Source organism: Magallana gigas, chromosome 5, assembly GCF_963853765.1.
Source record: "Magallana gigas chromosome 5, xbMagGiga1.1, whole genome shotgun sequence".
NCBI classification, from domain to species: Eukaryota; Metazoa; Mollusca; class Bivalvia; order Ostreida; family Ostreidae; genus Magallana; species Magallana gigas.
In genome coordinates, this window is record NC_088857.1 from 45568007 (window position 1) to 45593232 (window position 25226).

Consider the following 25226-nt stretch of genomic DNA (forward strand, 5'->3'; position numbering starts at 1 on the left):
AAGAACTTGTGTTCGAACCATTTGTATATGTTTATACAATAAAATATGTTCAAACCAAACCAAAAAACGTAATAAATAGAACCGGTTCTATTATAACCCATGAAAGCTCGAAAGCTTTTTCCAAGGGGTCCTTTTATTGTTTTAAAAGTATATAGAAAATAGCTTTATTAGTTTATTATTAGTTATTACATCACTAAGATATCTGTCTGGAACAAATTTGTTGGCACATATACCTTACACAGCAGTATAACAATAACAAACACATGTACTTATAGTGTACATACAATACCATTTATAATATGCATTAAATAAACTATAAACTATCTAGTAACAGCTTACCCCCGTAAATCAGGGCATTGTTACAAGTACATGTTTATCATTCATCACTATCTCATGACACACATGTACGTGGTTGAAAATCATCGTCATTAATTAATACAATTTAATGTTACCAGCTGTCGACCTATCGGTATACTGGTCTAACTAGCAATAATATCTTGAAGGCATACACTAATCTAGTATAGATGACCGATTTCTGGTACAGGAGACTTTACTGTACGAGCTAGAACTCATAATTGATCTCTGCAGATCTTTTTAAACAATTTTTAGTCAACAAGTTATGAATCAGCTAGATTTACCTTAAATTAAAATTTATCATTTGATCATCACTTTCATAACCATAAGCTGTCATTTGTAAAGAAAAAATCCAAATATTCTGGCTTTAAAATTTGAATGTTTTTTTAAATATTAATATATACTTGTTTTTCGCAAAGAGATTAATCTAGTTTAAATGCGAGTTGAGCTGCAATTTCCATCTCGGAAGTTTTTATTGAGAAAAGTTTAATTTACTACTAAAAAGACTAAACGAATACAGTGGTATTCAGGTGTATAAACATTTGTTAGTCATGTATTTGTAGGGAAAAGTTAATTATTTAGAGGCCCTGATTGAAACAAAGTAACGTTGTTGACTTGTACAATAATTAGTTTGCTACGTGTACATATGTATTATATTCCCTTTGGTAGAGAAATCTTTTCCTGGATGAAAAATACTTGCAGAATCGTCTTAATAACAGTTAGGTTTTTGCAGCAAAATAAAATTCTAAAAAATACAGCTTTAAAGTATTATAATTTGTTTGAGTGATGTGACTTTTCTACAACGATAGAAATTACTTTATAATGACTTTTTTCTCAATATGAATTATTTTGAAAAATATAAATGATAGAAATGATTGTGCAGAAATCGGACATAAACTTTTTTAAATTGTTTTACAAATCAAAATAATGCCTGTCCATAAGGAAGCTATATTAATTAAAGGGTCAATTTTATATCCTGCTTTCCGGAAATGGTTAGGAAACGCTTTAGAATTTAGACTTCCATCGTTCAGTATGTGATGTCATATCCATGTTTATATATTTTGTTGTGACATAATGATAACCATAATGTGAGAATTATCATTTGGGTAAAGTATGTATTCCATTTCATTACATCTTTATTTTCTAAATTTTAAAAAAGAATTGCTGGTTGACAAAATTATGTCAACTGATATTGACATATCATGTTGTTTTTAAAGGCGAATTTTTGGAATTTAAAAACGAAAGTAGGATAACGTTAACGTTATATGTACTTAATCTGTTAATTGCTTAATCCACAGATCCATAATCAGAAAAAACAAGCATATATTGATAAGGATTTTGCATACCTGACTTTTCAATATGTGTCTAGTTTCATTGTTCGTAAAAATTATGGTTAAAATTACATGCGTAGAAAAATATATTCGATGTATACTCCTATATACCTGTAGCTGTCAGGAGGTCAAGCATACGTGTATTTGTTTTTATGCCAAGTATTTGCGTCTTAAAAGCAATAATCAATGCAGGTATGACATTATTCAGTTGTTGCCTCTCATATCACATTATAAAGACACTGAAACGATCGGCTTGTATGTGTGTTTGTGAGAACTTCTGTTGCCATACTGATAAGCAGTTTAACAGGAAATTAGACTGTTGGGAAAAAAGGATAAAAACTGCTTTCGTTATTATACCATGAATTTGATTATACATGTACTATTTGATGACACATCAGTTGATTTTAAATGAAAATCATCACTTGATTTTAAATGTTTTAATTAAGGTCCATATGTACAGTCCTTCTTAACATATTACCACATAAAATTAAACAACATTTAAACAAAAAAAATTATCATATCAATATATGTTTACTCTAGAAGGGGTATATATCTTGATAAGCTACTGATCTATTGATATAGATCATTAGGTTATTTAAGCTCAATTCACAAATTTATATTGATTATTTTTAAGTTCTAATCGCAAAAGTAACATTAAAAGCTTCTAAAAAATAGCAATATTATTAAAAGCTATCAGAGTTCTGTCTCTTAAAAAACTTTAAATGAAATATTTTTACCTAACAGTGTGTTATACATTTGATACCTAATGTATTATATCATATTTAATTCACTGAATGAATCATTATTTATTTTATGAAAAAAAAACCTTTTATGAAAATTCAATTTATTTACTAGACATGTGCATGGTTTGAGAATGTACATGTATATGTATAATGAGATAATTTTCTTTTCATTTGTTTTACAGGAAAATTGTGAATGTGATGAACTCATGACAGAAAGTTATAGGTAATAATAGAGCTGGAAATGTCTTCCCTGACGGAGCAGAGTTGTCTGACTTCTAGCGATTTTGTGTATGTCAGCAGAGATTCATCATTTCAGTCGACCAACGAAGATGGTTCAGCACCCAAAAATTTCAGAAATTCTCTCCAGGAAAATGGAAATCCTGACTCTGCATTATCCAACAAAGAGCCTACTGGTAGTGTTGTTTTAGATCCCAGGGTACTTCTTGAGGATGGACTTAAAGACAGCATTGGATTTGGTCCACCTAATGAAGAAGAAAGAACTGATCAGGTATTCAATAATTTCAATGGCAGTGGTCAGGAAAGCTTTGCAGTCATTGACCAGAGTCAAACATCACCAGAAAATTCTCCCAGGTCTCCAGTCGTGAATCCACTGTTCTCCAAAGTAATTGGAAACATAGGTAGTAGATTAGTTAATTCATCCGACTCTGTCTCTGTAGGTACATTAACTCGAGAGAACCAGGGTCAACAGCCAACAGGGCAGATTATTGAGTCGAGAGAAAGCGACATATTTAGAATGAGCACAACAGAGTCTAGTGATAGTATCATAGTACTAGAGGATGGAGATTTCCAAAGCTATGACCAGGTCTCTACAACATCAGAAACATCAAATCACAATTTGGCAAATGCTTCCCAAGGAGAGTCCAGCAATGACAGAGATTTCTCCTTGGTTTCAAATGATAGAAATGTGATTTCCAATACATTTCAAGCAGATGGAGAAATGGAGAAAGAGCAATCTCTTCGACTTGAAAGTTTTAATGGATTTGAATCACTGCTAAATACTAGAGATGAACAAAATCCTGAAGAACCAGAAAATGAATGGAATCAAAATTCACTGGAAAGACCCTCCAATTCTCCAGGTCACCAGATGAAACAGCATGTACCAAATTTATTTAGCAGAGATAATGCTGGAAGCAAGTCTATTGATTTTAATCTGCCCAATAATAAGCTATCACTTCGGAAGCCTGATGACTTGAAGAGTTTTGAAGTACCGAGAAACTCCCTAGAATGGTGGCCAGAAGAAATGAAAAAAGCAAAGTCTGAGCCAGATTCCTTCAGCTCCTACCAAATGTTGCCTGAAAATGTTGGTGCCTCTTTAGAAACAGTCTGCAGTGAATCCATTGATACTTCAGTAAAGGACATTATTCCAGAAAACAATTTAAAGTCAGGGGAATCAACAGAAAAAGTTTTTCAAGAAGACATCAGACCGATGCCATGCCAGTCCTCATCAGCTAAAGTTGAAACATCATTGTCTCTGCAGTCTTTCCCAGTGTCAAGAACCTCTGAAGAAAAGGAAAGTCTTCACAATAACAGAAAAGGTACCAGTTTAAATGTAGAGCAAACAAAATTGATGAGTTCTCTTGGCCTTAGTCATGATCAAGAAGAGTGTAAGAAAACATCATTGGATGCAGAGCAAACAGAACCATTGAGTTCTCTCTTCCTCGACCATCAAGAAGAGATTAAAGAGGAGATTAAGAAAACACCATTAGACAACCAAAAGGGGATGCTAGAGAATGCACCACTAGTTACAAGTTACGGATGTGTAGAGCATTCGGAACTACCACCAGTGAACCATCAGAACACAGAGAAGGATTCTGATTTATTTGGAGCTGGAGATGACAGAAGTAAAGAACAAGTCACAGATCAATGGAGTTTCCTGGTCCAAGAGGAAGAGGCCCAGTATTGCAGAACACAATCAGCTATTGAACAGACTCTGAAGAAATTTGTCCATGAAAATGGTTCTATTGGTCAAGAGGATATAAAAAATGTGTCAAAGCTACTTACTGATGTTTTGATGAGTAAAAACATTATGAGGAAAGAAATAAAGAAAAATCAGAAAATGGGCACAGATGAAAGTTTCATTGAAAGCATTGATAGCCAAGAAAGTGAGACCTATGTTATTAAACCAATTAAATTTGATGGACAGACTGGAGCCACAGGTGGTGAGATTGGAGATTTCCAACAACCAGAAAATAGTCAAACACTGTTGTCAACTCCTCAGCAGTTCATGCATATAGAAAAAGTGGACTTGGAATGTCGCTCATTGGAGGTAGATTGTACAGACACAACACAGAAGAAAAAGGCTGAAGAATTGGAGGGGATGACATCAGGATCAGAGCACTCTCATACCATTCCAGTCTCGAGCATAAAGCTTAGACTATTATCCATGTTGGATGGAAAAACTGTTCTTGAAGAAAAGTACAATGTTACATTGGTAGAAAAATTTGAAGACCAGGCAGTAGATATAAAAGGCTCAAATGAAAGTATACAGTTGGCTATCAAATCGATTCAAAACAACGAATGGCTTGGAGGTTTTTCTATGAGGACTACAAAATTGCATCCTTTAATGCTTAATCTTTTAAGCCATGATGCAGTAGTGCTGTATTTGGATCAGGAAATACTTAGTGGACTTGGTGTTAGGTTTTGTTGGTTGCCAAATGTTGAGAATAACTACCTGATTGTGTATTCTGACACTGAGCAAACTGTAACTAAGGTGCTGACAACCATATTAAAAACTGTGGAACTAACGTGCATTCCTAAACCCAAAGACTTGACAAAGTTAACACAGAAAATGAGTGATTTAACACAGAAGTACCATGGAAGAATTGTGTGGTCCGTAGTGGAGGATTCTGTGTACATAGCATGCTGCAGTAATTTGAACCAGGATGTGAACAGCTGTTTGCAGTCATTTGAAGTCAAGGCTAAACCAGAAGAAACAGAAAAGTTTGTGGAAATTCATGAAGATGTGTTTTCCTTCCTGAAAAAGAGGAAGATGTTTGAAATTGAAAAAATTGGACAGAGACATTGTGTGGGCATTGAAAAAGGCCCTGGATCTACTCCTGGATTTGTTATCATAGGAACACAAGAAAATATCCAAGCTGCTGTAGGTCCCATCTTGGATTTGAGGGACCAAGTTTCAACCACAAAAATTGCCATTAAGTCACCTGGAGCAGCAGAACTTTTTAGAATGAATGACTATGCTTTAGTGAGGTATTTGGAACGGCATCATTGTTGTGACATTCAGACGGAAGATTCTGAAATATCGTTTGTTCAGAATGGAGGAAACCAAGCCACGGCAGCTCCTAAAGGAAGGCAGGATGATTTGGAATTTTATTATTACAGAATTAAAGATCAAATAGATGTTCATATATTTCGTGGTGAAACCTCTGAGGCAGAAGTTGACATGTTGATTGAACCAGCAGATCGTTTGGAGAAAACTCCTTACGGTAAAGAAGTACCTTACATTACATGTCTACTCCAAAATATTTCAACTTATTATATCATCTGATAAGATCTATGCAAACATTTTTGAAACACCTAGTTGATAAGATGGCAAAATATCAGCACTAAAATTTACCTTATCTTAATAAGATATCTACCAATGAAGGTAGGGTTACAATTTTTTTTTAAATTGATTCTTCTCTTAAAATAATTTTGATTAGTTTTATTTGAACATATGCAACACAAAATGTAATTATTTCACTGCTTCATGATGGATTGAATAAGCTGAATTTAAGGAGGCCGATTTGGGTTTTTTTGCGGAAAAACTACAATAGCATATCTCTTTATTTTTTAACCATATGTAATATAAACCAACTCTAGTTTATTTGGGAAGGTTCATGAAAATCGACCGTCTGGTTCTTTTTAGGGACCATCTCAAAATAGAGGTACATTTACTATAGGAATATATAGGAAACTGTCATTTTCCGCACATCAAAGCTGTTTAAAAAAATACTAAATTAGCTTTTTTTCTCAAATTGTTATATTTGATTAGTAATATCATTTCCTACCTTATATGTAAAAAACACAAAATTCTACTGTCTGGGTTTTAGTGGGGACCATCTCAAAATATTAAAATGCACCAAATTTTGCTATATATTTGGATCATCACGAATGATGATTGGTATAATGGATTCATTCCAAAAATGAGGAAAATGTCTTCGAGGATAGCATCATTCTGTATATAAAATTTCAACAGCGTACAATTTTTGCTTTTTCTTGTATGTTATTTCTTATAACGTACTCCTACAAAGCTTCATTTTATCATAACGTCATAAAAGCGCAATGGCGATGCCCCCCCCCCCCCCCCCCCCCACCGCACAACGTAAAAATCATGTTAAAAATAAAAAATTCCTTTAAAAATCTAAATATTTTTATCTGTATTTTGTTTATTGTGTTAGATTTTATAAATGATATCGAAAAAAATTCATAAGAAGTATAAATCAACTGTATTATATTAGAATGCGCAAAAACATGCGCAATGCAAACTAAAGTCCGCGGCCTCCTTAAATGAGAAAAAAGTTCCTTTTATAGAGCTGAATATCTCAAAGTAATGTTTACTCATCCAGTTGTTCACAGCTAACAAGTGTTCCTTCCTTTCTATTTTAGGACAAAGCAGATTTTTGTATGTAGAAAAACTTGAGAGAAAAGCAGCCAGGGTTGTTGTTCCTAAATGGAACACAGGGTCAGGAAAAGTGAAGCACGAACTGGTCGACATGTTGGTGGATCTGTTTGAAGACCTACAGAAATATGGCCACAAATCTGTGGCCTTTCCTATGAGAAGTTTCAAAGACTGGCCACATGGGAGGCTGACGAAAGCCATCATCATGGGACTTCAAACTCACATAGAAAAGTACAGAAAGGCCTGTCGTCTGAAGGTAGATGTCTAAAATATCAAATACAATTATCATTTTGTTATTGGTCCATCTTACTCCTTCTTTATGCAAAATGCGTAGTTCAGTTACATGTAAAATGCAGTACTCAAGCCTCAGGGTAAATTTTTGATACAGCTTGGTACATTCTAATGTAAACTTTTTTCACATTAACTTTATTTTAGTTGACTGTGAAAAAATGGTTTTCTGCAACAAATTTTTCTTGATATCATTATTGTTTTTAAATCTTAGATATTATCATTATTATTGAAATATGTATAGAGTGGTTTGCAGCAAAAAAATTTCTGTGACTAATGGTATGAGAAAATTTACTGGATTTCAATTTATGTGTATGGATATTTTTTGACAGCGTGTGACCTTGTGTGACCCTGAGACAGAAATCTGTGCCCAGATCTGCCAAGTGTGTGTGGATGCCATGGGGGACACAATCCGAAAGGTGTTCACCCAGCCCTGGGGGAAGAGAAGGCAGGGACTGACCATTAAGTTGGTCAAGGGAGAGATAGCCAATCAGAGGGTGAGCATTGCTGGCACAATGCCAACCCTGCTGTAGAGTACCGGTGTTATATAGTGCCTTTTCCCCCTAGCCATCTTTCCCCCCGGAAAAATGGCTATATAGCAGTTCTTCCCCCCGGAAAAATGGCTATATAGCAGTTTTTCCCCCACGGAAAGCTGACTATATAGTGGGCTTTCCCCCTTTTTATAGCCAGATTACCCCCACGGAAAACCTACTATATAGTGGATTTTCCCCCATTTTTACTTTCCGGCCATGTTTATTGCGGACCATTCGTGACAATAATTTGCAATAATTGATATGATATTAATTTCTCACAAAAAAGGATAATTTTGGCATTTATTAATACATAGAATAAAATACATGGTTTTTCAACCCCAAATATGAACTAAGGCATGCGCCTTCATAACATTTATGTGTCATCATCGTTTATTTCACCTGTTCTCACGTCTTATTGGAACGCCTTTTACACGGATTTCGGAATACCTCGAATCTTTTTCATCTAATTGATGCTTATCTACAGTTTTGACCTCGGCGTTATGAACACGTGAGAACACATTTGAGTGAAAATACGCCGGTTTGGAACTTTAATTTCCCAATGTATTACCATCAATGTATAAGCTTCTCCCAGGGAACTAACTGACCAATCTTGACTTAATTTTGTAAAGGAAGGAAATAAAAAGTGGAAATGTATTACTCCCTTCGTCCAAAAGGCTATCAATTTTAAATGAATACCGTTAGAATTGACGATCTTAAAAACAATTTATTATATATTTCTTCTTCTAAATATCGAACGGGAGACAGGATGCAATGATATGATGAGAAACTGAAATGTTTAAGATTTACTTGACTGATGGGGTTCTAAATCATGGGTAAGGGGTATTTTAATTCACAACCAGAACAATGTCGGTATCTTTGCTGGTTACTTTGGAAAATGTTAAATGGAACCTGAACTAACTTTATGTTTATATTGTCACTCACTATTTGCTCATTTTTCCACTTTCAAGTTTGCAACGTGATTTATAAATATACAATTTTGAAAACGATGCCATATAAATCAAGATATACGATTCAATTACCTAAATATTTTATACTATTTGTTTCATATTTTTGCAATAAAGATTTACTTGTGTACCATATTATTTCTTCGAACAATTAAACAAGAGTAATTAAAAAAACAAAACAAAACAAAAACAAACCCCAAAAACAACCAACACATATATTGTGATGAGCTGACTTTTTTAGAATATAAGCTTGTTTTTCTAATCATCTAACAAGTAAAAAAAGTCGTATATGCGCTTAGGTTGGTTATTTATTTTTGATGTTCGGTTTCTCCTTTTATGGGTAAAAGTTCAATGATTTATTTATCTAATTATTTATTATATCATTAGTCATCTTATGAATTGATTAAATGTTTTGAAGAATGAGGAATTTTACCCGCGTACCTTTTTAAAAAAAATTGTTCGTAAATTTAAAAAAAAGTAGCAGAATTAAACGTAATTTTCAATCATTTTGATAAAGAAATATATGAGTGATTGTGTATTTTTAAATGATGTTTTTACTTTTAAATGACCGTAAAAATTAGTTCATGTGGTCATCTATAGTTTTTGAGATATGGGGCCCCAATAATACATATTCTTTATAATTGGATTTCGATCAAATTTCTCTAAAACAGAGGTTTAGCCTGGATGAAATTTTCACAAACAAACAAACAGTCTGATAGATTTATCAAAAAATTCCTAAAACATTCGCTTAATACAATTTCAAAACACAGAGTTATGCATATAAGTGTATAACTTGTAAAACTTTTTTCAATAAACTACCTAAATGAAGTTATATGTGTAATTCTATTACACACATGTCAACTTTCAGCATTGGCTATAAAAAATCGGCAAAACGAAACTTAACCTGTACAGATGAATGCAGATATACATGTATGCAACCTGGGAGTGTAGAAACATTGATTTTAATCCTTACTGGATTTCCATAAATATTTTTTATAAAATCTGAACCAAAAACATGAGGGAGAAACCCTACTATGGGGGAAAAGCTACTATATAGTAGCTTTTCCCCCCGGGGGGAAAGGCTACTATATAGTAGGTTTTCCGGGGGGAAAAGCTACTATGGGGGAAAAACTGCTATACAACACCGGTACATTTCACAAGGAAATAAGTTGATTAATATGTAAATGCTTGTATTAATATAAACCTATTGTTTTTACTTTTTTTTTCCATTTTAAATTACCATATTATTTTACTTCAAACAGTATTTTATTATTCCATTCCACAATATTATTCTATTTCAAAATAACATCACATTTTTTTATATTTCTTTTGAAGTTAATTTGTAATGCCAGCTAAAAATGAAATTATGCAAAGTTTGCATTATCAAACATTCATACACATACAAGTATTTAAGATTATACATATCTGTTACCAGAGAGATGCTATTGTAAATACAACATCCTTGCACTTGGATTTGGACTCTGGCAAGGTCTCAAGATCCATTCTTAGAAAGGCAGGCCCAGGCATTCAGGATCAGCTCCGCAACTATCATCCAAAGGGGATGACTCGGGGAGAAGTGGCGGTCACTCGAGGATTCAGCTTGGACTGTCGGTTTGTGTATCACGGAGCCCTGGACTACTGGCCCAGTACACATGAACCAGAGGTCAAGAAGGCCCATTGTCTTGAGGTACTTCAAGACTTACATGCCAATAAAATCTTTGATTGGATCTTATAGGGTTGTCAATCATTCAATTATTAAGGACTCATTCTTTTTGCTGTTTTAGAATAAGATATGTACATGTAAATCTTAAGGTTAACTTGTGACCAGTTGAAGTTTCTATATATACTCATCATGTATTGTAGATGCTGGAAAAATTAGTGAAAGAGTGTCTCAATCAAGCCATTCAGAATGATCTGAAAAGCATAGCATTTCCAGCCCTGGGCTGTGGAACCTTAAACATGCCCCCTGTCAGAGTGGCCCAGAAGATGTTCCAGGTCTTCCGACAGTTTGAGAAAGATCACCCCAACTCCTCGCTGACAGAGATTGACATTGTGATCATTCCTACTGATATGCCGATCTTCAAGGTAGTGCATGTACATTTAACCAGTTTCTGCACACTTTATAGACATGTCAACGAGTTAATTTCAAATAATTTTCAGGTGTTTGATCATTGCATGCTAACTTTCAACACCTTTTTACTGCCATCAGTTATCATTGTCCCCCACAAAGTTATACCACCTATTTGACCAGCAGAACACCACATGTATATATAGACATGCAATCATTCATATCAGGTCATTTTTATTTTCATCAGCATAAATTAACTAAAGTAATCTCCCTTGGGTAACAAATTATCTTGGCAACACTGAGAAATTGTTTCATGAAGGTTATATTTCTATAAATTGTTCACATTACTGGCTCTTTATGCAAATGAAAGAACTTATTATATATACTGAAGTTTTAATTCTTCAAAATATATAACTTGATGTATAAATTGAAAGTCATATATATGTACAATATATTCTGTATAATTAACAAGAACACTTCTCGCTACTTTAATTTCATATCATAGGAACTCAGAGTGAATAACATATACTGTTGAAGCAGAAATATTTGTTGAGGATTAAATTTCGTTATTTTCGTAGTCAGTATAAATCAACGAAATTGAATACATGATGAATTTTGAACCAAAGTATTAATGAATACAAAGTGATTACGATATGACGAAGTTAAATGCCAACAGAATTTTATTTGATTAAAAAACAACAAAATTTTGAGCTTCTACAGTAATCTTTGGGCATACAATGTATTTGAAAACTTGTACTCTCTTTGTTTAGGAGTTTGACAAAGAACTGAGCAGGTATAAGAAAGACAAGATTAGACCAGTCAGTAGGGAACAGACATTGTATAGACAGAGCAGTCTCCCAGCTCAAAGTGTCTCAGGTAAAAGGCAAGGAAGGTTTAAAGGTTTAACTCATTGACTAACACCATGGCCCAAAATAGGTACTTAAGATTAAATGACTCAGTTTTAGCTCACTTGATAGAAGGCTCAAATCAGCCTTCCCATGCAAAACTCATGATCATCTGGTGATAAATGCATTCTGTGGGATAATTGATCAAATATTAATTGACATTCTCAACTTTGTGATCCAAGGGTTTATGACATTTTCATCTCTTCATCGGAAATAACTTATGTAAGAATTGTTTTTATTGGACAACCAGAAAAGGAGATAACTCTACTAATGAATTGCAAGATGGTGTTGCAAATTTGGCTTGCATAAAGGTGTTTGAGGAGCTGATTGCTAAGTCTAAAAAAGTATTGAACCACATGGACTGTTACAGTCAATGGATCAAATGTTGAAAAGGAGAGAGAGAGAGAGAGAGAGAGAGAGAGAGAGAGAGAGAGAGAGAGAGAGAGAGAGAGAGAGAGAGAGTGTGTTTTTACAAGTTAACAGAGATATTGGTTTGCAACTACATCTAAGAATACAATATTTTACAGACTTTAATCAGCCTGGAAGAACAGAGTTTACCTGTGAGGTGAATGGCATAACGTTGACGGCTGCTCTAGGTGATGTCACCAAACAGCACGGATATGACGGGCTTGTGCGACTGTTTACCAGTGATAATCCATTTTCCACTGGTATGAATAAGGATATGTTTTCTCTAGATATTTTGCATTGAGAATTAGCATGAACACTTTTGTTAAATGCAATTTTATGTTCCAAGCCATCAGCAAAATCTACATATATCTTTTAGTGTTAATTTTAATTTTAGAATGTCAATACATTTTCATTGGTTAATCAAAAGGTTGTTTATGTGACTTAAAATTGAATGCTTTAAAATGATTGAAAAGTAAATGCAGATATAAAAAAAAATATTTTTAATTTGGACATTATGATTATATTTTCTGATGAAACAAGATTCTTGGTTTTTTTTCTCCCCAGATGCCAGTAATGATCCACTTCTTAGAAGTATGGCAACGGGGACTACAAAAGCAAGCGGTAAAACGATTAGTCAAGCAATTAATCTACCACCCCAGTATTTGGCTGGAAATTTCTTATGTTTACTTAAAGAAATACAGCTCTTACTTATAGCTATTTGAAAAAAAAAGGAGAATTTCACAAGATTTTGATTCGGTTAAGCAGATTTCAGTATGCATCTCATAACACTGCTAATCACTGAAAGTAAGTTCCTCCTCATTGTAGCAGACCCAAGGACCTTATCGTACAGTAAGAACTTTGTGACCCCTGCCGCTGACCTCCCCCAGAAGAAGATTGTACATGTCCATGCCCGTCAGGGGGGCCTCACCCAGGCTGTCCTCACCGCTCTCAACACAGCGGAAGGGGAGGGGGACCTCAAGTCACTGGTCATCCCAGCCAGACCAACCGGTACTGTAGTCTGTATATCTATACTTGTTATTACCTGTATACATTGCCAAAGAATAAACAAATTGGATACTCTTGCAAATATTGAGATGAGATTTGCTTTGAGTTTGAATGAGGGACAATGGCATCACATAGATTACTGTACATGTTAAGTAGATGGAGTAATGACCCTTGGACTTTAAAAATGCTCAGTTTTTAAGCCTCCTTTCGGTTGTATTTACATGTATTTAGTTCAGTTCTGTCTTTTATTTCTTAATCATAGTGTCATATTATATTAGATAAACATAATATTTGAAAATATTGAATTGTATGGATAAAAAAATGATAATGTGTGAACAAAAGAAATATGTCAGATGTGGCTTTATTGGGGCACTGTACTTTGATAATATCATAATCCAAAAGAATTCATAATTAAAAAGCATGGGAAACATGACAGATTTTCCAGGAAAACAAAATAAATAGTGCTCCTAGGCAACATTATAGAAGCCCCAGTCACAATTTCTAAAAATAACAGAAACATTTCAGTTGTAGATGTTTCAGCTAAAATCACATTTTCATTGACATAGACTAGTATGAAAAATCCAGTAAAACAATATTATAAAAGTCTGATGTGATGATAATTGATCTGATGCGGCAGTGACTGAGAAACAAATCATTTTAAAATTATTTTGGCCTTAAGTTTATTCCACTGAATGACGTTCTGGTGTGTTGTTATAGACCCACTGTGTGAGGACCACGGGGCTTTTGTGTCCTCAGTCTACCAAGCCGTGGCCAGACACAGGCACCAGACATTCTGTACAGGCCGCGTAAAGAAGGTCAAAATCTGTGTCACAGAACAAAAGGTCCTCAATAGAGTCCTGGAGGAGCTTCAGTCTCAGAGTGCACAAGGTAAAAAAAAGTCAGCAATGTTCTTGAGAAGCTGCACTCTAAGAGTGCATATTCTGTGAAAATGAAAAAAAAAAGATGAAAAAAAATAAAAAATTTCCTCCCCCTCAAAAATCAGCAAAGTAATCATTTCTTATAAATCCTAATTCTATAACATTCTAAAATTCAGAAAAGGCATTAAAATATGGTAACATTACAGGTGAAACAACCTTGCAGAGTTTAGGATTGGATGCTGACCAGCGATTAATGACCTTGAGATTGACAATTTCAACTGACGATCTGGATCATGTGACTGCTATCATCAGAAACATGGAGACTTCTCCTGACAAGTTCGTAGATTACACAATGGAAGCAGAGAGAGAAATATCTGAGGTTCCTCAAGATGTATACGAGGCATTTCTCTACTTCTACCAGAGAGATTTGCAAACAGAATTTAATTCTGTGAATATGACTTATGATGGAAGGAGATCAAAGATAGTTTTGGTTGGGTCCTGTGAAACGCTTGAACAGACGGAGGCATTGCTGAGACAGAAGCTGCAGGAGTTGACAGAGAGGATGCATGTAGACACCATTCCTTTACCAAACCTAGAAAACCCAGTGTTACAGTCCATCGTCAGCAACGTTCAGCCACAGTGTACAGATGTCCTTCTATTTATCCCAACAGCTGCTGAGCAGTGTAATGGCATTCATCTTATTGCTATGTCTTCACAGGATGCTTCCCGAGTAAAGGATTTGATTTTGGAGAAGATATCGCCAGAATTTAAGACCTCTCCTCAAGAGAATATGACTTCAAGTCTTGCACAAAGGCAGGCACCAACCCCAGTAGACTTTAGAAACGATGTGTCCACTTTTATTACAGACCAGGATATACAAGTTTTTGTTTATGAAGAGAACATTCTACAGCTCCCTGTAGCATGTATAGTTAATGCTGCAAATGAATATCTGAAGCATGGATCAGGGGTAGCATTTGCCATCCTGGAGGCAGCAGGAGAATCTTTTGATGAAGCATGCAAGGCACACATCAGGAGAAATGGTCTCGTAAAGACAGGGTCGTGTGCAGCCACAGAGGCTGGTGATTTACCGTACGCTTATGTCATTCATGCTGTAGGGCCCATATGGAACTCCGCTAAGGCTGAGGACTGTAAAACTCTTCTCCGCTCTGCTGTGGAGTCCAGCATACTAAAAGCCGCGGAACTAGGAATGAACTCTGTGGGACTCCCAGCAATAAGTTCTGGTACAAGTTTGTTTTATTTGTATTCAGTCAATAATTAATCAGTCATTAGAATTTTTCTCTGAATTAAAGTATAGCCTGTAGTTGTGCAGTATATACCAGTATACTACATGGACATGGTACACTTAATTTAAACATATTACGTAAACGCTAGATAAATACAAATTTAGAGGGCTGTAATATTCCAGGCATTTTCAAATCCACATTACAGGTGGAAATTATTCTGAACATTGTGTTTGAAATTTCTTTATTTGGTTTGTCTAGTTTTAAAAATGTTTTATGTGAAATTTATAGAAACATGACCTTGCAATCTGATTTCCTTGAGGACAAAAAGTTAGAGATGGCTGTCTAATATCTCATAATCATATTCAACATAATTCATATATCTAATCTGTTCTGTGGATGGAATCTCATCTCTTTGAGTTGTTTGTTATAGGTATCTTTGGAATGCCAGTAGATGTCTGTGCCACTCAGTATGCCCATGCTGTGATATCAGCCAGTGCCAAAATTGAAGGATCTTCTTTACGGGAAATCCATTTTATTGACATGTCTCGTGAAATTGTGGTTGTTATGAAGCAAATATTCTCCAGCATTTTCAATGCATCAACAAGCTCAATTCCAGAGGTATCCCTCTCTGTTGGTTCATCGTCACTGAGACCTGATATGAATCCAATGGGAGTCTCCAGACTTGGATTCCAGAAATCCAGCATGACCCAGAAAAGGAATACAGATCATCAGCTATATCAGCTGACCAATGACTTTTCAGTGTGTGTGTACTCGGGAAATATCGTCCGGTCAGCAACTAATGCAATAGTCTGTATGGAAGATAAAGACATCGGACATAGAGATCCCTGCTCTAAAGTAATCGCCGACTTTGCTGGAAAGGAATATGAGACCAATATAGCGAAATACAGACAACAGAGCCTCAAACCTGGTGATGTTCTAGTGGTGGATGCTGGGAGGAATTTTGATGAAACTGTGGAAATATATCTGGCAATAGGTACAGATAGTGCTGAGAACGAAGAAGAATGGGTGAAGACCATAGATGACTGTAATGCCAAGATTTTACAGAAAGCTTGTGATCAACAAATCTACCATATGGCTATGCCTTTACTGGGTGCAGGTAAATTTTATTTTGTCATAGGCTGTGGTTTCATCAATATATACTAAACATCAATTTAAGTAGATTTAATTGCTAATTTGATCCACAAAACAATTGTTAATTGAAATATAAAAATTAATGGTTGAATTCATGCATCCTCAAAACTGAATTTCAATGAGTCGACTATCGTAAAAGATGCCTGTAAATATTGATAAAATCGTGGTATGATAGAGTCATATGTGTGATGAATATCTTACTGAAGGTCAGATTTGTAAATGCAGGATTAAGAATATTAGGGTATTGTTCTTTTAATGTCCTCAAGATGTCCTTACTCAGTAATTGATCTGTCATATATTGTCATCTGTTTGACTTTAATGTTATATCTTTTTAAAAAAAAAATTTTTTCTTTATTTATCGTGGTTCGGGGAGTTGTTTTAATATTAAAGTTTAATCATCACTTACTTTAAGCATGCAATTAATTTTATCAAATACATGTGTGATATAGAATTAAATATAAGATATATAAAACAAGAATGCCTTTGAAATGAACTCATTAACATGGTGGCATATAATGATGCATCCATTTAAATGTTACATGTATGCATCCACTTTCCAGGAAAAAATGGATTAATTAGGGTTCTAGGTCAAACAGATCTGATGAGCTTACTCTTGATATTTATAAATGTATTAATTTTGACAAGGAAAATATTTTTCTCCACAGATGAAATCATCCTATTATTATGTACTGACTGCAAATTCATATTTCCTGGTTCCAGGTTTTATTTCGGATGTAGTTGAGAAATATAAAAAATTTCACTATAGAAAACATTTTTATTTTCAGATGCAAACCCCAGCTTCCTGCTAACTTTGACAACCAATCTAGTGAGGAGAATCATTGAGTTTTCAACCAAAAGACCCCCAGAATGTAAGCTTAGTTGCATTCACATTGTTAACTTTAGAGATGAATCCACTCTAGCTATCAGAAAAGCCTTGAAGCAGTATATACCAATGAATTTGGAGAGAACTGGAAATGGAAACATAAAAAGAACCACCCTTAAGGATTCCTTTTTTGCTGAAAATATTGGAGAAGTTTCAATGGAAGCGCAACAAAATGGTCCAGCAGCTCTTGTGGTTGATAATGGAAAGTTGCAGTGTGCAGAGGCAAGCCAGGCACCAGAGCAGACGACACCAAAACAGAGGACAACTGACAACGCTGCAGATGACGGTGATCATCAGTGTGTTATCTGCTTGGAGTCACTGGATAAAGAACACAAAACTCTGCAGAAATGTAAGCACAAATTCTGTGCTCCCTGCATAGACAGACAGTTTGAACACAAGCCTGTGTGCCCGACTTGTGGAGAAATGTATGGAGTTGTCACCGGAAACCAACCCAAGGGCACGATGAAAGTTGAAACAGATAACACAAGCCTTCCAGGGTATCCCAAGTGTAATACACTAGTGATAACTTATGAGTTTCCAGATGGCATTCAAGGGGTTAGTACAAATTGCATTCTTTTGTTTATTCAATGACATTACTGAAAAGTTTGGTAAAATTTTATAAAGCACTTCTATCTTAGCCATTCTGCAAGCAAGTTTACTTCCTCGTGTCTATATATAAATCAATCAGGACATAATTCATGCCCACACACACACACAGATACATATATCAAAAAATACTAACCATGGTTACATATATTTTTACACACATTGAGAATCTTTGATAAATAACAATTTTATTCTTTTGCATTGATAAATAGTTTAATAGAAGACACTTCTGATGAATGTCTTGTATTTGAAAAACTCTAAGGTTTGAATTCACTACCAATCTTTTAATTGCCTAAATATAAACAAATATTTTCTATCCAAGGAGGAGCACCCCAACCCAGGAGTTCCTTACCGTAGGGAGAGGAGGGTCGCCTTTTTACCAGACTGTCCCCAGGGTCAGCTGGCCGTAAAGCTGTTAAGTGTGGCCTTTGACCGACGCCTGGTGTTCACCATCGGTTACTCCCGCACCACTGGGTGGGACAATGTGATCACATGGAACGACATCCATCACAAAACTAACATTCATGGTGGACCTCAGCGGTAAGAAACTTAAATTGTGTGGATTTAATGATGAATGCCCAAATAGCTTTCCTGATTTCTTTTGTTTTACCTCCTTATTTTATTTAAGTTTATTTATGGAACACTGAAAAAATAAAGTTTTTTATTAGCTCACCTGAGCTGAAAGCTTCCGATCACTTTTTGTCCGGCGTCTGTCTGTCCATCCGTCCATCTGTCTGTAAACTTTTTACATTTTCGGCTTCTTCTCCTAAACCACGTGGCCAATTTAAACCAAATTTGGCACAAAGCATCACTGGGAAAGGGGGATTCAAGTTTGTGAAAACAAAGTGACACACCCTATTTTAAGGGGATATAATTAGGATTTGTTGAAAATTTGATGATATTTTTCTTCTCAAAAACCATTTGGCCAGAAAAGCTGCAACTTGTGTGGAAGCATCCTCAGATAGTGTAGATTCAAGTTTGTTCAAATCATGGTCCCCAGGATAAGGTGGGGCCACAATGGGGAGGTCAAAGTTTTACATAGAAATATATAGAGTTAATCTTTGAAAATCTTTTACTAAAAAAGAAAAGCTGAAATGGATTGAAGCATTATCAAATAGTGCAGATTCAAGTTTACTCAAATAATGGTCCCTGGGGGTAAGGTGGGGACACAATGGGAGAGGGGGGGTCAACTTTTTACATAGAAATATATAGAGAAATATTATTTTAAAACTTTTACTCAGAACACGACTGGCCAGAAAAGCTGTAACTTGTGTGAAGTATCATCAGGTAGGGTAGATTCAAGTTTGGTCAAATTATAATCCATGGGGGTAGGGTAGGGCACAATGGGGACCAGTTAAATCTTTACAAAGGAATATATTGAGAAAAATCTTTTTTTTTTAAATATTTTCTTAGAAAAGGTGCAACATTAGTGAAAGCAAACTTAGATAGTGTAGATTCAAAGGACTAAGTGCGGTTTTATGCAATTTTTGCCCCCCAAAATCAAAGTTTTAGAAAGAGCTTTAAAATAAGGTGAAAGATAGTTAAAATCATATTGGAAATAAAGTTGTAAAAGGTTATCACCACAGTGACGTCATAATGTAGAAATGACGTCATGAATATTGCATTATTTTGATAAATTGATGTTTTGTAGCAAAATATGGGTGTTTTCCGATGGTTTTTCGACTGGGAAACATGGAGCGCAGGCTTGCTCAAGTACCATATTTTAGTATAATGTGTATAACTATCTGAAGAAAAAAATATGTTAAAATCGCACTTGAGCAGACCTGCGCTCTATACTTCCGAATGCAAAATATAGAGCAAAAATGAGAATATTTTCATTTGTTTGAAAATTTGCGGGAATTGGGCTATTTATGTGACGTAATAGATACACAGCGAAAGAGCAATGATGACTAAAATCATTATTATAGTTATAGGCATCCTCTATACAATAATTTGTGAAGATTTTATTTTTATACGATACTATTTAAAAATTGGTTGAAATCGGGGACTATACTTGACTATATTTGACTATACCGCACATAGTCCTTTGTCATTATTTTTCAGGAGTAGGATGGAGCCCCATTGGGTGAGGGGGGGGGTCCAATTTTACAAAGGAAAACATTTTAAATCCACCAAAACTCAAATGTTATAATAAATGGTTTTACTTACATGCAATCATTTTGACATATTTTTGATTCTTTTAGATTGTTTAGACTTTGGCTTCTGGACAATTCTTGGACTTCACAAGTTTGATGTAGGTTTATATCCCATTTGATTAGATCTTCTTGAGAACTGTAATGCTCAATATGTAAAATGACTATACTGTGACAAAAAGGGATCAATGATGAACAGAATGTCCAGGCAAAAAATTGATTTTTTAAAGTACAGGATCTGTTAGACTACATTGTCCATAATTTTTTTTTGGGTATATTACTCTGTAGAGCTGATTTTATAATGTCTATTGTTGCTCAGGTGAGCAATGTGGCCCATGGGCCTCTTGTTTAAAAACGAAGAATTGTTTTCCAAAAGTCATAAAATGTATACCTTAGATTCCTAATCAAACTTGAGTAATTTCTTACAAGCACCTTTCACAGATTTTAAAATCTAGCTAATATTTTCCTGACAGTTGTAAATTTTATTAAGTTATATTTAAAGTATGTATGCTCTGAGGCTTTCTTAAAATTGTGAAAAAAGGGGACAGAAATTGGACCTAAACAACATGGTTCTTTATCCCAATTACTTTGTAAGTCTGTGGTAGTTACAGCACCTATGAGTCTGTGGTAGTTACAGCTTGGTAGTTACAGCACCTATGAGTCTGTGATAGTTACAGCACCTGTGAGTCTCTGATAGTTACAGCATGTATGAGTCTCTGGTAGTTACAGCCCGTATGAGTCTGTGGTAGTTACAGCACCTATGAGTCTCTGATAGTTACAGCATGTATGAGTCTCTGGTAGTCACAGCCCGTATGAGTCTGTGGTAGTTACAGCACCTATGAGTCTCTGGTAGTTACAGCACCTATGAGTCTGTGGTAGTTACAGCACCTATGAGTCTCTGGTAGTTACAGCACCTATGAGTCTCTGGTAGTTACAGCCTGTATGAGTCTCTTATAGTTACAGCACCTATGAGTCTCTGGTAGTTACAGCACCTATGAGTCTCTGGTAGTTACAGCACCTATGAGTCTCTGGTAGTTACAGCACCTATGAGTCTCTGATAGTTACAGCATGTATGAGTCTCTGGTAGTTACAGCACGTATGAGTCTGTGGTAGTTACAGCACCTATGAGTCTCTGGTAGTTACAGCCCGTATGAGTCTCTGGTAGTTACAGCATGTATGAGTCTCTGGTAGTTACAGCGCCTATGAGTCTCTGGTAGTTAAAGCCCGTATGAGTCTCTGATAGTTACAGCATGTTTGAGTCTCTGGTAGTTACAACACCTATGAGTCTCTGGTAGTTACAGCCTGTATGAGTCTCTGATAGTTACAGCATGTATGAGTCTCTGGTAGTTACAGCCCGTATGAGTCTGTGGTAGTTACAGCATGTATGAGTCTCTGGTAGTTACAGCCTGTATGAGTCTCTGATAGTTACAGCATGTATGAGTCTCTGGTAGTTACAGCACCTATGAGTCTCTGGTAGTTACAACATGTATGAGTCTCTGGTAGTTACAGCACCTATGAGTCTCTGGAAGTTACTGCCTGTATGAGTCTCTGATAGTTACAGCATGTATGAGTCTCTGGTAGTTACAGCCTGTATGAGTCTCTGGTAGTTACAGCCTGTATGAGTCTCTGATAGTTACAGCATGTATGAGTCTCTGGTAGTTACAGCACCTATGAGTCTCTGGTAGTTACAACATGTATGAGTCTCTGGTAGTTACAGCACCTATGAGTCTCTGGAAGTTACTGCCTGTATGAGTCTCTGATAGTTACAGCATGTATGAGTCTCTGGTAGTTACAGCCCTTATGAGTCTGTGGTAGTTACAGCATGTATGAGTCTCTGGTAGTTACAGCACCTATGAGTCTCTGGTAGTTACAGCACCTATGAGTCTGGTAGTTACAGCACCTATGAGTCTCTGGTAGTTACAGCACCTATGAGTGTCTGGTAGTTACAGCTCCTATGAGTCTGGTAGTAACAGCACCTATGAGTCTCTGATAGTTACAGCACCTATGAGTCTCTGGTAGTTACAGCCCGTATGAGTCTCCGGTAGTTACAGCCCGTATGAGTCTCTGATAGTTACAGCACCTATGAGTGTCTGGTAGTTACAGCTCCTATGAGTCTGGTAGTAACAGCACCTATGAGTCTCTGATAGTTACAGCACCTATGAGTCTCTGGTAGTTACAGCCCGTATGAGTCTCCGGTAGTTACAGCCCGTATGAGTCTCTGATAGTTACAGCACCTATGAGTGTCTGGTAGTTACAGCTCCTATGAGTCTGGTAGTAACAGCACCTATGAGTCTCTGATAGTTACAGCACCTATGAGTCTCTGGTAGTTACAGCTCCTATGAGTCTGGTAGTAACAGCACCTATGAGTCTCTGATAGTTACAGCACCTATGAGTCTCTGGTAGTTACAGCACCTATGAGTCTGGTAGTAACAGCACCTATGAGTCTCTGATAGTTACAGCATGTATAAGTGTCTGGTAGTTACAGCTCCTATGAGTCTCTGGTAGTTACAGCACCAATGAGATCCTCTTTATTACAGGTTTGCTTACCCCGACCCCCAGTATCTGGAAAGGTTGATGGAGGAGCTCGCAGCAAAAGGGGTGACCGAGAAAGATCTCCAAAGTGTGGAACAGGAACCAGAACTCCGTGATCCTACACTTGAATGACAACAAACTTGTAAATAATGGAAGAAACACTACTGCTTACTAGTAATTACTAGTATATTTGATTCAAACATAATTTATTGAATATGTATAAGACATATACACACGGTAAGGGCACTAATTCTTACAACTTCTTACGAGGTCTTTACTGTTAATTTAGAAAATTGTACAAAACTTAAACTGTTATAACATAATATGAATTTGTAATTTCAAAACAGAAAAATAAGTTATATCCAGAGTATAAAGAAACGTGTAATTATAATGAGGGTTTGAGGTCAGAGGGAGGGTGTGCTATAATCTTGTGCTACACACTGTGACCCAGCTTTTCTTTTTGATGAGTTTATTTTACAATTTTACCAGTGGTAAACTGCTTCACAAAGAATTGTTTTGCATCTGCTCTCAAAGAGGGGGGATACTTTAAACATATTTTACTTCACATGTATGATATTTGACAGAAATTGATTTTTCAACAAGTGATTTAGCATATTTTTGGAAGTACCTATTTATCTACATGTATGTTTGGACATTTAGCAATGAACTTGATTTAGTTGAAGCTGCATTCCGCCAAAAACATGAAATAGAATACACAGCCAAATGTTATATATGTTTACATTAATAATACATGAAAAGTAATTGGTTCTTGTGAAAACTGTAAAAAAATATCTTGAGTTGAATTTTTCATGCACTATCAACCAAATTGTGTGACCTTGGATATGTTCATGTATATGAAAGATGGTTTTATAATGTATTCCTCATTCTGTATATGAAGGCCTCTCTCACATTTTTGATAACTTGTGAATGAAGCATTTTTGGTTTAAAGTGATTATAAATAGATTTTGTAACCTTCTCTAATCTCTATGTACCAAAACAAGCACTGTGAGAAATTCAGTGTTGATTTCTTTTAATACTTAAAACAGCATGATTTTCTTTGATGTAAGGCTGAAAGAATCTTGCCATTGTACTTTGAATGATTTCCTTTCTTTTTTTGTTAATTTGTTATTGTTATTATATCTGTTTGTTCCTAATTGTTGAGTTTCAATTTTTTTTTAAAATTTTTATAATTATGATTATATTATTATATTTTTTGTAATTAACCGATAGCATGATTTTAAGTTCATGAATTGAAAGTAAAATTTGTTTATGATGTCTTTCATTAATGTCAATTTTATTTTGATTGGAAATTGTTTCTCTCATAATACTAGCACATACATAAATCTATATTCTCACTAGCTACATTTATGTAAAGGACTTGGCATTTTGCAATTTCTACCATCCTGTATACTGTAAACCAACTTTTATTTGTGTGCGAGAAATATTCGCAAGGTAAGCGAGAGCCTTGTCGTCGCAAATATTTCTTGCCGTGAACCAATCCTTTGTCTATAGTTTTTATAACAATATAGGTCTGGATAAGGCTTGGTCGTGAACATTAGTCGTCGCGAACCAGTTTATTGGCAGTTAATGGCGAAATAAAGTCGCCACGAATAAAAATTGGTTTACAGTACCTTTGAACTTTACTTGTATTTCTGAAGAGAAGCTTGAGGGTGTTAATATGAAAATATTGTTGAAAGTGATTTAATTCTGTAAGAAATAGTTGTTAAGTTTTTGTATTTGTTAATGTTTATAAATATTTCTACATGTGTTTGCATATGTTCCTGTTTATTCATTAATTAACCAAATGAACCTGTGATGAATTGCCATTGATTTGATATTAATTGCTTTACTTGACTTGAGGTGGGCCCATTCTTGAATGATGTCTCCATTAAATGTAGCATCTTCACTGTAGAGAAAATATTGATGTATATTAATTTATGAAAATAGTGATACAAATAATGACTTTCTTGCATATCAGTTGTCAAAAAACTGATAAATAGTTGACCGTTTATGTTGCATTGTTGATATAATTAGGTGCCAAAACTGAATGCAGATTTGGGTTGGAAAAAAAAAAAATGCCAAAACATACTGTGAAATCATTTAAATTCGAGGGGACCAATTGTCATGGATTGTGTATTTTTGGTTATTCGTGGGGATGTAATTTTGTAGCTGCTTTGATTTTCAGCTTCAGTAAGAAAACTAACTCTTTCAAAATTTGTTTTCGTGGAGGATGTAAATTCCTGGGATAGGGCTACCCTCCAATACCATGAAAATTGAGACACCACAAATTTTAAAGATTCCACATTAGATCTTTTTTGCTTTTGGGTCACTAGTATCAAAAAGTCATTCTAATAAATTAAATTATCAAGAAAATATGACTTCAGGACAAAAAGGCCAAATTGGAACCCACCTTGAGTCAGAGTAAAATCATTTAATCAAGAAATTTAATGTATTTCTTCTACTTTGTTTTGCGACACCCATGTGATATCAAACCTGATGTAGATTGATTTGTTGTCATGATTAAATGGTGAAAGAAAAA

The 25226-nt window shown here is 35.2% G+C and overlaps 1 protein-coding gene across 2 annotated transcripts; it reads left to right on the forward strand.

Annotated features, from left to right (window-relative positions):
• The first annotated feature begins 1378 nt into the window (after positions 1-1378).
• Positions 1379-25226, forward strand: LOC105327272 (uncharacterized). 2 transcript variants are annotated; one of them, XM_011427640.4, is made up of 16 exons: positions 1379-1465; positions 2611-5892; positions 7055-7323; positions 7688-7852; positions 10289-10540; positions 10717-10938; positions 11692-11797; positions 12354-12494; positions 12799-12855; positions 13060-13242; positions 13957-14127; positions 14324-15358; positions 15792-16478; positions 17299-17951; positions 18325-18542; positions 22693-25226. In XM_011427640.4, the coding sequence occupies exons 2-16, from the start codon at positions 2670-2672 to the stop codon at positions 22817-22819; spliced, it is 7509 nt and encodes a 2502-aa protein (XP_011425942.3). In that variant the 5' UTR covers positions 1379-1465; positions 2611-2669; the 3' UTR covers positions 22820-25226. The 2 variants fall into 2 exon arrangements, with proteins under 2 accessions (XP_011425942.3, XP_011425943.3); XM_011427641.4 differs by having other exon boundaries at positions 13063-13242.

Coding starts and splice junctions, on each gene's coding strand:
- LOC105327272 (XM_011427640.4), top strand. CDS start 2,670: ATGTCTTCCCTGACGGAGCAGAGTTGTCTGACTTCTAGCGATTTTGTG. Junction 12,856..13,059: donor GGGGACTACAAAAGCAAGCG/GTAAAACGATTA, acceptor TCCTCATTGTAG/CAGACCCAAGGACCTTATCG. Junction 13,243..13,956: donor CATCCCAGCCAGACCAACCG/GTACTGTAGTCT, acceptor GTGTTGTTATAG/ACCCACTGTGTGAGGACCAC.